The 13,699-nt window shown below is 34.2% G+C and overlaps 1 protein-coding gene across 1 annotated transcript in view; it reads left to right on the plus strand.

Moving 5' to 3' along the window:
* The window catches only part of LOC145260356 (arginine--tRNA ligase, cytoplasmic-like), a 445,287-nt gene that overhangs the window by 24,525 nt on the left and 407,063 nt on the right, over window positions 1-13,699 (plus strand). The window contains exons 5-9 of the mRNA XM_080118291.1: window positions 316-494; window positions 917-1,100; window positions 3,830-3,959; window positions 7,646-7,750; window positions 13,321-13,499. Of these exons, the coding sequence (XP_079974417.1) occupies window positions 316-494; window positions 917-1,100; window positions 3,830-3,959; window positions 7,646-7,750; window positions 13,321-13,499 (777 nt within the window). The remainder of the gene's footprint in view (window positions 1-315; window positions 495-916; window positions 1,101-3,829; window positions 3,960-7,645; window positions 7,751-13,320; window positions 13,500-13,699) is intronic.

Genomic DNA, 13,699 nt, shown 5'->3' on the forward strand with positions numbered 1-13,699 from the left:
ATCAGCCATTCTGTTTTCTTTAACTAGCCATGCCATTTTCAATGGCCCTGTCGGTATTAATTACTCTCTTGTAAGCTATCATATTGGAGTTTTATGTTTTGCGAGGCAGCCTACCAGAGGTGGTAATCATGTCTATTGTATCCAGAATCGATGTTGCCTTGAACAACACATTCAAATGCTTCTTAGATTTATGTATCTTTGCTTTACATGGCTTTTTGCACTTTGATATTTATTACATTTTTTTTTTTTTTTTTTTTTGCCAACAAATGTTATTTGATTTTAGTTCTTAAATTTTTTTCAAAATTTATTTTTTAGGTTGAAATTGCTGGTCCTGGATTCATCAACACTTTCTTAGGTCGCGATTTTATTTCCAAACAAATCAGTGATTTACTCTGTCGAGGTGTTCGCCCTCCTTATGTAGCCAAGAAACAGCAAGTTGTTATTGACTTTTCTTCACCAAACATTGCCAAAGAAATGCATGTCGGCCATCTTAGGTAAAGCATCTTTGCATTTTACACTGTTTCAGTTTTTTCTTTGTTTTTTTTTTAAAGAAAAAGTTCTCTGACTGTCTATGACACTACTGCAAAAGGTGTTCTTCACTCACCCCCTCCCATTCCCACGCCAACATTTATTTTTTCCAAGTAGTTTATTAAAAAAAAAAAAAGAAGTTATGTCTGTCCTATTCTTAACCTTATATAAAATTGTATTGTGCCAACTTTCAGTTGATAAAACCTGAAAACTTTGATCGTGGTCAAATATTTTTTAGTTGCCATTACTTCCATGGTTCACGGTAAGCCATCATCATCCCATAAAACATAAACGACCAATAAGACTGTGCTTAAAACACACTTTAAATTAATAATTTAAAAAAATTTTTAATTTGAATATCTTTATTGTTTCTGTGTTTGTCCTCTAGGTCGACAATTATTGGTGATGCAATAGCCACGTTGCTCGAGTGGGTGGGTCATAAAGTGTTGCGTTTATCACATCTTGGTGACTGGGGCACTCAGTTTGGCATGTTGATTGCCCATCTTCATGATAAGTTCCCATCCCATGAGACGGAGAGTCCACCCATTTCAGATTTGCAGGCTTTCTACAAGGTAAGACTCATTTAAATTTTTAAATCATTATTGTAATTATCCAAAATTAAAATTTTATTTTCATCATATTTGAAATCTTTCAACGTAGGCATATAGTATCATGATACCAAATTTTTGGTTGCTCAATTAGCCAATAATTATCAGAAAGAAATATACATTTAATAATCACATGAAAAATCATTAGTGATTTTTTTTTTTTTTTTTTTTTATTATTACATTTTCACCCCAAACAAGGCAAATTGCCACTTTGGTGTAGGGGGCTACTATCAGGGGCAACAACTACTGGGGTACTACGTAGGGATTTGGGCAGCAAGGTGTCGGTTCACGTTACACTTGAACTTCTGCACGTCAGTACTGTTGGGGAAGCAGGGACCTGGAATGGAATTCCAGAGTCTTGCGGTTCTGGGGAAGAAACTATTGGAGTAGTGATCGATTGACCATTAAAAATTTGGTTAAATTACCAAGTTTACTGTCTTATGTGAGATTTCATCAGAAACCTATTTCATTAGTGTATAACTGAAAATGCTTCAAACGTGAAAATTCTAAACAATTTATCTTGTTGTAAATGAAACGGAGTATGAATGGAAACAATAATTATCTGATTAAATAAGCCTCATCGTCATCATGGCCATCACTCAAATTGAGTATACGTATTTCTAGAAGTTTCATCTATGGTTTCTCTTATGAGAAGACCGTTCAATTTGAGGTTCACACATCCTATCACAATTCAGACATACGTTATCGTTTAGAAATTGTGCGTGTGGATAATTTTTGCGACGCACTATTTTTTAGCTGCTCTTAACTCTTCAGCATGATACAGCCATTCACTCTCCAATCTTTTCATATCAACCCTTATTCCATTCCTCCACTCCGCTCTCATGAGTGCACTCATCTCCTATATTTGATCAAATCCAATCATAACATTGCTTCATTCGTCTTCCAACATCCAGAGGATACGACTGGTCATTCATCCTTAGAACATTACCAGCTCATCTCAAACCACTTAAAAAAATCTCTATACTAGACCTTTCAAAGACACTGACATTGGCAGTTATTAGAGATCAAACTATATTTCTTTTAATAGTAAATGAATAAGAAGCTCTGATTTTAGCAATGTAAAAGCGGGAGCATAATTTTGATGATATGACAAAAAAAAACAGGATTTAGAAAAAATAAATAAGTTCAAAATTACTGAAATTCCTGCAAAAAATATTCGTTGGAGGCATAAATTTGAAACTTTATGAATTTTCATTTGCGGATTTAAACAAAATTTTTGTCAGATTTATTTTAACAATTAAAAAAAAAAAAAAGGCACAACATTTAAAAAAATTGTGATACAAAATGAATCCATAGTAATTGTTTTCTAAGCAAATACTTATTGTAAAGCCTTAATCAGTCCTTATTATTAATCCCCTCACTACCTATTTGTTTTTTTTCAACCAACCAATAAGTTTTCCTTTGTTTACAAAAAGTTTTTTGGTCCTCCAACAAAAGGAGGGGGGAACTGTAAATTCACCCTTGTCTGTTTGTCCATGTGTCTGACCGCACTTTTCTCAACAACTACATCTTGGAATTTTTTGAAATTTTGCACAAACATTAAACATATTATGAGTAAAAAAGTAACAGAACGGATTTTCCGGGAAAACTCCGATCACCCCTCCTTTCAGGTTAAAATGGATAAAATTGACACTTTTGTGCTTATTAAAAAAATTGATGCCTTGGATTTTTATAAAAATTTCTGAAAAGTTGTAACTAACTGATTTCTATATAATTTTATTTGTCTATACTTCGCGATAATTTTTGGGTATGCTCCAGGGGCTCTTTTAGGGCTGATAAAAACACTTCATTTTTGGGACTATTTTACCATATTTGTCCAAAATTTTCTGTGTATGTCTATTTAGCAGTTTTGCATGGTGCTGAACTCAAATTTAAATGTGTTAAGGCCTTGGGGACTTTTGAGGCTAAATAGGAGGGGGGCAATGATGGACTTAGTCATTTCTTTTTGTTGTATGGTGCAGAACTCAAATTATATTTGCACTGTTCATTTTCACCAGGATTTGATATCCCCTGGGGACTTTTGGGGCTAAATGGGGTGGGGGTGGAGCAAATGCTGAACTTAGTCATTTTTTTATACCTCGTTCACAGAGGACCATACATGTTTCACTTGTTTGCTTTTTTACTTCTAAATTGGTCAAATGAAGAAGATGACCTGGCCAGGATTCTGTCATTTCTGCAGTCATGATTCTTGTGTTATCTATCAACAATTTTAATTTGCGTATCTACTTTACACACTAATATGAGATTTAAGGTTTATATTATTAGCACGCTGGATTTATCTATTTTTTTATTTTGTATTTGAAAAATTTTATTAGAATTATGGATTCACTTTTTAGAAATTTGATTTTTTAACACATTGTTTGTTTTCGTTTTCATTATTCCAAAAGTTCACACTGTGTCTAGTTAGTGACAATTCCACTTATACCATAAAGTATCGTTTTTTTTTTGTTTTTTACATTTTTAAATTAAAACTTGGAGTTTCTAGCACAAACATAAACTAGAAAAGTCCTCTAAATATCTGCATATCCAAACCCATTTTAAAACTACCAGTGACCTTGATGTATTTTTTTGTTGTGATTATTATTATTGATTTTTTGTTCTTTTGTTGATTTTTTTTTGTTGAAATTTTTTTGCATTGATTTTTTTTTTATGTTGATTATTTTTCTTATTAGGAATCAAAAGTTCGTTTTGACAATGATGCTGAATTCAAGAAACGTGCATATGAGGGTGTCGTGCGTCTTCAGAGTTATGACCCCAAATATATCAAAGCCTGGAAACAAATTTGTTCTGTGTCTCATGCTGGTCAGTATAAACTTTTGATCCTTATGAATGAATGTTATGAAAAAGAATATATTTCCAAAGATTGTTATAATAGAACTAAAAATATTTAAAATAAATTCTTAATAATTTTTTTGTTGCGTTATACTTGTAATTATTTCGGTATTCACCCTGGAACAATTGGGCCAGCTCCATCCAGAGAATTTGTTGCGTTCCAAAGAGGTCAAAGTACAAAAGATTTTACTTTTGCGGCTCTAAAAAACTATTCAGCCAATTTTGGGTCTAAACATTTGAAATTTTACATGAAGAGTATTCAGACATGCAGCAAGCTTTTTAATCAGTTTTTGGGCAAAAATTTGGCCGCCAAGAGGTTAAAGTTGAAAGAGTTGACCTTTGCAGACTCTACCAAACTCCTCTGCCCATTTTGTGTCTAAAGACTTGAAATTTTAGATGTAGGTTACCTGGACATGAGTCAAACTTTTTAATATATATATACATATGCACATAAAGTTATGAACAGTACATAGGGCCCGAGCAAAGCTGGGCTGAACTACTAGTATATAAAGCTGTGAAAATTGTTAATTTTTTTTTTTTTTTTTTTTTTTTTTTTATTACATTTTCACCCCAAACAAGGCAAATTGCCACTTTGGTGTACGGGGCTACTATCAGGGGCAACAACTACTGGGGTACTATGTAGGGATTTGGGCAGCAAGGTGTCGGTTCACGTTACACTTGAACTTCTGCACGTCAGTACTGTTGGGGAAGCAGGGACCTGGAATGGAATTCCAGAGTCTTGCGGTTCTGGGGAAGAAACTATTGGAGTAAAAAGATCTTTTACATCTAGGGACCTCTACAGTGTGGGGGTGGGATCTAGTAGCCTGTCGGGTTTGTCGAGGGTGCTCGCGTCGTGGGGGCACAAGTGATTGCAGTTCGTCAGAGCATTCACCACTAAAATACTTGTAGAAAAGGCAGAGGGATGCAACATTTCGTCGATGGGACAGAGGCTGAAGCTTAGATGCCAGTTCAGGGCCTATCAGGTTTGCGACTCTCTTTTGAACCTTGTCAAGGAGCGAGAGATTAGTAGCAGATGCACCAGCCCAGATGTGGCAGCAATACTCCATACATGGGCGAATGGTGGCCTTATAGAGGTACAGGATACTTTTGGGTGTTAGTAGTTTTCTAGCACGGTAGAGAGAGCCTACCTTTCTTGCAGCGGCCCTGGCAATGCCTTCAATGTAATTGTTCCAACTCATGTTTCCTGTGAACGTTAGGCCAAGGAGTTTGAAAGATGGACTCTCAGATAAAGAGTCGTTGGCCATTGCTATGGGTGGTAGAGAGGGTTTCTTGTAATTATTGAATGAAACTAGTTTAGTCTTGGCAGCATTGAACGCGACCAACCACTTTTGTCCCCATTCCACTACAGATTGGAGGTCTTCCTCTAGTGTTTCTGCCATTTCTTTAGAAATGTGTTCATTCGTCTTCCTGTCGTGTCTGCCATAGAGTGTAGTGTCATCAGCATATATACCCATCTCAGAGGCAATGTTGTCGGGGAGGTCATTTATGAATATCAGGAACAATAGAGGTCCAAGGATAGAACCCTGAGGCACTCCCACATTTATATCATATTGTTTAGATGTGCGACCGTCGAGGACTACCTGGATTTTTCTCTTATCTAAGAAGGATTTAATTATGTTAAGTATTCTACCAGTGATACCGTATGATCTGATTTTACTGAGGAGACCCTCATGCCATACCCTGTCAAAAGCCTTAGATATATCTAGAGCTACCACTCTGCCTTCCCCCGCTTTGTCCAGTGAATGGTATATACGTTCAGAGATCACAGTGAGGATGTCTGCTGTGGAACGGGCTTGTCTAAATCCATATTGTTTGTCAGTCAGTAGTTTAGCATCTGTAAGATGATGGACTAGAGCATGGTTAATTATGGTCTCAAATATTTTGGCAAAAAGTGGGAGGAGGCTAATGGGGCGATAATTTGATGGGTCTGTCCTTTCGCCAGAATTCTTGAATACTCGTACAACAGAAGCAGTTTTCCAACAGCCCGGAAAGCAAGCTTCATTAAGACATTTATTGTAGAGTTTGGAGAGAACTGGAGCTACTTCGGCTGAGCACTTTTTTAATAGCACAGCTGGGATAAGATCGGGTCCACATGCTTTTGAGGTGTCAAGGTTTTTTATGATAGCATGCACCTGAGCAGGGGTGGTTTTCAGATCGTCTAGTGTGGCGTCTGTCCGCATAGGAAAGTCAGGTAGGGGGTGGTTGGAAGGGTCCAGTGTGGAGTTTGAGGCAAACCGACTGGCAAGCATGTTAGCCTTGTCGGTTGCTGAGGAGACAACCTCGTGATTGTTGGTTAGTGGGGGAATTGTTGATTGCCCATTATTTACTACACTGTTGTAGATTTTCCAGAAGTCTCGAGTTCCTAGTTTTTGTGCTTCGATGCGCTTTTTAGTGGTTTCCGTAAATTCTCTCTTAGCTGTCGCTATTTCTTTCTTAACGTTATTTCTAGCTTCTATATACTTCAGTCTGTTTGAACTGGACTTATGTCGGTTAAACCTACGGTATGCATGCTGCTTTTGAGTAATGGCAGTTGCACAAGTCGACGTAAACCATTGGGGAGAGTGGGGCTTACTATAAAATTTCTGCATGGGAACATGCGCTTCGATTGCAGTTTTGAACCAGTCAGTGGTCTCGTTTGCACATTGTTCAGCAGGGAGAGAGAAAATATTTTTCCATGGAGCATCTCTAATTAGTTCCCTGATGGCTTCCCAGTCAGCCTTATTATAATATCTCGTTGTTTTGAGCACTGGCTCTTCAGTTTTGGGTCTAGAGTTTAGGGCGATTTCAACCATTATCACTGCATGATCAGCGTTCCCGAGTGGCCTGTGGGCCTTCGTTATGCAGTCATCGGGAACTGTGGTCAAAAACAGATCTAGAAGTGATGCGTGTTGTTCTTCCTGGTCAGGGAAACGGGTTGGAAACGTAACAATTTGTGATAGGGAGTGAGATATAGCGAAGCTATGGGTTGTGCTGCCCGCTGCATCTGTGTGAGTAGAGAATCCAAGCCAGTTTTTGTGGTGGACATTAAAGTCACCAAACACATGTATTTGTGTGCTAGTGTCGAGGGACAGTGCCGTGTCTATGCTGTCAGATACTTTGTTTATTATGGAGCAGTCCTGAGTCGAGGGAGAGCGGTAGAGAAAATAATAGTAGCTAATACTGTGTTGCACGTTTAGTCTAAAGCACATAAAGGCTTGATCATCTGTTTCTAGGTTTGTTTCTCTAGTCAAGGGAAGGGTATTACGAATGTAAACTCCAAGTCCGTGCATATGTCTGTCAGAGTCCTTACGGCAGAGTGGGAGATATCCAGGCATGTTAAAGTGGTTAGAGGGAATGGAGGAGTGTAGGTTAGTCTCACTTAGTGCTAAGATATCCGGGGTATTTGTTAAAAGAAATGCTTCAACATCAGCTAAGTTAGTTCTAAGCCCACGGATATTTGTGAATGAGAGCCTCAAGGGAGGAGGCAAGTTGAATTTGTTTGTCCCTAATCCTGGTTTAAGCTTATTTTTAGATTGTACTAATTCAGATTTATTAATTCTTTGAAATAAATGACTTATCCTGCAAACTAACCAATTTAATTTTCAAATGCAAAACTGAATTTTATTTTTGTTAAATATTTCAATTTTATTTTCCAGATTTTGAGAGAATCTACAAGCGTTTAGGAGTTACAGTGATTAACCGAGGCGAATCGTTTTACCAAGAACGGATGGTTAAGCTTTTAGGAGAATTAGAAATGTCAGGTGAGTAGCTGTCTTTGCTTCTATTTTCAGTGATCAATGCATTTTAAAAGGTGCAATGTCGTAAGCTTTAATAAATTGTGGACACTGCATTGCATGCAATTTTGTGGCAAAAAAATATTTTTCCAACTAGCCATCCATCTTTGTAGGAAAACATCAATTGCAAAGTAGAATATTCAACTTATATTGTCATAGAAATGGTGATATCGTAGAATGAGAGTGGAGACTATCTTTTGTAGTTCATGCGATAATTTCTGCACTTTGATATCCTCCATACAAATACATTCTTTAAAGTATTGCACATATTTGGCATACAACCATTTTATATAAGATAGTCTGAACACAATAGCAGTGTATTGGAAAGATTTTTTTTGTCTAAAATTACTCCTTTATTAAACAAAAATAAAGAAAAATTTGTATAAACAAAAATTATCATATTCCAAAAATTATGTAAATGGATCAAGTAATTTTATTTTTAAACAAATGAAGCATGCATGGTTCTCCGTGCGTGCACAGTGAATGAGGCATAAAAAAAATGACTAAGTTCAGCATTTGCCACCTTCCCCCCATTTAACTCAAAAGTCCCCAGGGGACGTCAAATCCTGGTGAAAGTGAACAAACGGTGGCCTTAACATATATAAATTTGAGTTCTACAACATGCAAAAAAAGAAATCATTAAGTCCATCATTACCCCCCCCCCCTCATTTAGCCTTAATAGTCCCCAAGGCCTTAACATATTTAAATTTGAGTTCAGCATCATGCAAAACTGCTAAATAGACATACATATTAAATTTTGGACAAATATGGTAAAATAATTTCAAAAATGGAGTGTTTTTATAAGCCCTAAAAGAGCCCTGGGGCACACCCAAGAGTTATCGCGAAGTATAGACAAACAAAATTATATAGAAATCAGTTAGCTACAACTTTTCAGAAAGTTTTATAAAAATCCAAGGCATCAATTTTTTTTTTTAATAAGCACAAAAGTGTCAATTTTATCCATTTTAACCTGAAAGGCAACTCTAGGAGGGGTAATCAGAGTTTTCCCGGAAAATCCGTTCTGTTACTTTTTTACTCATATCATGTTTAATGTTTGTGCAAAATTTTAAAAAATTCCAAGACGTAGTTGTTGAGAAAAGTGTGGACAGACAAACGGATGAACAGACGAGGGTGAATTTACAGGTTAACTCTCCTTTTGTCGAGAGACTAATAAGAAAATCAGATTTTATTATTATCACTGGAGTAACCATCTTGTCCACCATTTTGAAAAAAAATCTAAAAAAGAAATGAAAGATAACAATAATTTCAAACTTAATGAGATTTCTGTTGTAATGCCATGAATTCCTATTAAATTGCTTAAAAATAATGTTCCTTATTAAAATAAAACTGCTTGATTAATTCACATGATTTTTAGAATAAGATATTTATGATCCGTTATGAGCACATACATAATACAAATATTTTATTTTTTGTAGTTTAATATAGGGGGATTGTTGACAAAAAACGGTTTTTCTTTCTCTAGATATATGTGATAGTATTGTCTGTTCTAGTCGATAGTCACATTTTCCGTTCAAAGCAGCAGTTGATCATTGTCTTGACTCCACATAGTATTTAGATCCTCAAATGCATGTGGTTTCTTGTCAGTCCGAATGAATAATTACGTGACATATTAGGCATTAATTCTCTGCAAAAAATAATTATCGCTTTGAGACAAAGAACTATAGCAAGTGAAAATTGAACACTTTATAAGAAGCAGCCATCTTGTATAAAAATTATTTATTTTCTCACTGCATTTCAAAAATCACAAAATTCAAATTGTTGCTACAAATGTTCTCATCTGTGTGGCAGCATTTTAATGATTGCTGCTCTTTCTCCTGACAACAAAAGCAAGAGAAAATTTTGAACAAAAGGAAATAGAGAACAAAAACAAGAAAAACAAGTCACTGTGGTGATTTGCTGGTGCTACAATCCTACCAGTCATTTGCCAGCCCCCACCATTACTTGCTGTTAACGCACAGATGATTTTAGAACAAAGTAAATAGTATTTTAATTGAAAAATAAAATATATTAAGAATAAAACTTTAAAAGTAATATTGCAAGTTTCATAGTACACATGAATATTTTTAAAAATGTAATTATTGCTTAGTCATTAAATTCAAACTTTTTTCTTCACCTAATAACAAAATACACTTGTTCATGAAGAAATGAAAATGCATAGGTTTTAGTATTTTCTGCTATTGCATTTAAAATAATGCATTAATAGTTTTTCAACGATAAAGAAAAAAATTGCATTCAATTATTCACAATTGAAAACTTTAAATCAAGTTCGATATTCTCCCAATTGAGCTATTTAGATTGGCTATATGTACTTGCTGCTACTATGGTTGGTATCTTTTGAAAAATAAAATTTAAGCATTTTTTTTAAGGAAAATTAAAATCTTTTGGTGCTTATGTACTAATGTTACCATGCTATTTTTTTAAATAGTATTTTCAAGTTAAACTTTCACCATATCTTTATGAAATTGTTAAGTGAAAGTACAGAATAGTTACAAAACACCCTCCTTATGTTAAAAATAGCTTTCTAAATAACTAGCCTGTGTGCCCGGCGTTGCCCGGGTGTTTGGAGGTGTGTGTTGAAAAAAATTAATTTTAAAGTTGTAGTAGGCAAGCAGGCTTGAACCTATGACACGAAGACGGAAAAGAAAGGGTTGTTGTAAGGGTGTTGGTTGAGCAAAAAAATAAAAAGAATTGCGAGCGCAAAAAAAAAATATAGGAGTAGTAAGCAGGTTCAAACCCATAACATGTCAGAGGAAAAAGAGGTGAAGAAAAAACAAACTGTGCCTACCGTGGTTGTGATGTCACAAGCGGTTGAAATAATACTTTTTAAGCGACATTGTGAATGCAAGGGTTGAATGACTTGCAAAAAATGTCAGCAAAAAAATGGACCCTCCTTTTAGAAAACTGCCCAGTTGAAGGTGAAGGAATTAATGTTTTTGACCAATTTTTCGATATTTATTGTTCGAAGGGTCGAGCTTCAAAATGATACCAATCTCGTGAAAATCTGTTGCCTCTGTCGAAAGTTTTAGGCAGATATACAAACATACATACATTCATACATGTAAACAGACAGGTGAGATTTATATTATAGATAATGTTATTATTTCAGCATTAACATAAGTGCATAAATACCTTATATTTTTATTTATTTTATTTTTAGAGAAACTGAATCAAATACATTTTTTTCGTTAAGAACATGCACCAACGTTTTACAAAAGAAATTGATGAACTAGAATCAAGCATTGATGTTTTAGAATGTTATTAATCACAAAGATTCGAGAAAGATGTTTGCTTTACTTTATTATGTAAACTAGTTCTCCCAAGCTAGCATTGCCCAGGAATATTTATTATTTTATTACCATTTTGTATACATTGTTAAAGTCTGGGTTTTACAAAAACCGGAGTGTCATTTAATTTCTTAAATCATTTTTTTTTAATTATTTTCGGATTTATGATTTCTTCTTAGTTTTAAAACAAAAAAGTTTGTTATGATTTAGTTTTAAATAAAAATAAGTTGTTTGGAAGCAATAAAACCCTGTAAAAACCGTTTCACTATAAATAATAATAATAAGCAACTGTACATTTTAGTTTCAAATGATCTTTCATATTTTTGTATAGAGCAAATAATTATTAATTGGTAGCTTTTAAATCTGAGGAAGGAAAGTAATTTCTGGTTAGAATTAAAGTGTTTATTTTTCCACTAAAGAAATATTGATGCTTCTGCTGCTACCATCACTGTTGAAGATGGTTTGTCTCTAGCATCAGCTAACTGATGGATTTTTACAAACTCCTTATAAATTCTGTGAAAAATTTTGGTAAAATTGTAGGCCCACCCCCTCAAAAAATTAAATTCTCTTTTCAGTTTTTATTTAGAATTACACTTGATTAAAAACAAGAATACAGAAAAATCATGATGTATGTACTAGTCATGTCACATGCCAAAAAACTTAAATTCATCAAGTATTTTTTTTTTATTTAGAAAATCAAATTTTATGGTTTTTAGCAATTAAAAAGTTCTTAATTATTTTGAATACAAATAAAATCTCTGTAGTCAAAGTTAATCATTGCCCTTGAATTTTGGCAAAATTTAAAACAGTATGGCTGTTTCTGGCCTCCTCGCATCGTCATAAAATTTGATTTTTTTTTTAATAAAAAAAATTACTTGATCCCTTTATGTGAATTTTGGAAGATGATATCTTTGTTCCATGATGAGTACATACACCATAAAGATTTTTCTGCATTTTTGTTTTTTAACTAAGTATAATATCAAATAAGCACTCTTTTTTAATCAGTTTCATGTAAACAGCTTGAAAACCTTGGAGGTAAAATAACTTTAGAGTGGGGGATCAATTTCACATGAATTAAATGGAAAATGATTAGCCATTTTCAGACTAGCTAGTATTTTCAGAACAACCAAATTATTTTTGGGAGGGAGATAAATTTTATGTGTGATTGGGTTAGGTAAAAAATAGTGGATACTGTTTAAGGCTTAAAAAAAATTAGCATGAAATTAATAAAAAACAAAGACGGAAAATGTGTGCTCAATATGGATGTAACAAAGCACTCCCCTCTCACACACACACAGAATTGGTAAAAAGATTTTAAAAAAACTGGTTACATGATTTTAAAAATGTTATCTGGCCATCAAGTGGGTGATCATATTACATTAAATCTATATGCAAAACTAATCCCACATTTTAAAGACAATATATAAATTTTGACTAGAGCTTACTTTTAAAATATTCTTAGTAAAAAACTATTTTTATTTTTGTTGTTTTGTGAAGAATGACCACCACTAAATTATTAATGTACATTTTTTAGGTATCACTTTTTAATATAGTTCTTGCAATTTTGTTAATTAAAAGTCCTTGAATTCATAGAGCCTAGTCTTTCCCTCTTAGACAAGGCTGAAAAATATTCGAATCTAATATGTCCCACACTATCGGCCAAGCTCCAATCTCTGACTCATCACTGCAATGTTGTGACCCTGTACCTGTTTTACAAGTACGTGAATGGATTGATGAAATCATAACATATGTGTTCCTTCAACATAACATACTCCCGAATAACCTGACCAAGAGCAAAATCCCCTCAATCCTCACTGTTGAGGTCACTAGATGCCGGAAGGCCTTCTACTCTAATAATTTCTTCCCTTGGACTGTTAGACTTTGAAATTCCCTCCCTGTTTCCTACTTTCCTAACTGAAATTTAAATGTAATGTCAGCATACATCTCACTACTAAATTCCCACAATCCCCTGTTAGACATGATCTCAAATGATAGCCTTTTATGTTCAAATGGCAATATGCTTTGAGATAAAAAAAAGAGTAAAAAAAAAAATAGACGAATAAAAATGGCCATCCTCTTTAAAATCAAAACACTATAAATGATGTAGTCTGTATAATTTGCAGTCAAGAAATTTATTAATCTTCATTTGGACCTTTTCCAAATCTATAAATCAGTCTCGTGCTTGGTTTTCTTGGAGAAAAGATTTTTAATTTAAAAATTTTCTTTTTATAGGACAACTTACAGATGAAGAAGGCATGAAAGTTATGTTCTGTCCTGGTTTCAAAGTTCCACTTATAATGGTTAAATCAGATGGAGGATATACTTATGACACCTCTGATGTGGCCACGATTCATCAAAGATTATTTGATGAGAATGGAACTTGGTTAATCTATGTCACAGATGCTGGACAGGTAAGACAAAGAATCCTATGAGCTTCCAATACCATTTCTTCTCTTTCTCTTCCACCTAAAAAAATATTGTTTAAAAAAATGTTAAATTAATATTTTGTATCAGAGATTTTTTTTCTTTTCTTTGATGTAAACATTGTGTAAATTCGAATTGAAAATTCTAAGTTAAGAAGCCAATTCAACTCAGATTTTTTTTTTAAATA

This window comes from Euprymna scolopes, chromosome 3 (assembly GCF_053919585.1).
Source record: "Euprymna scolopes isolate OS-2025 chromosome 3, ASM5391958v1, whole genome shotgun sequence".
Taxonomy (NCBI): domain Eukaryota; kingdom Metazoa; phylum Mollusca; class Cephalopoda; order Sepiida; family Sepiolidae; genus Euprymna; species Euprymna scolopes.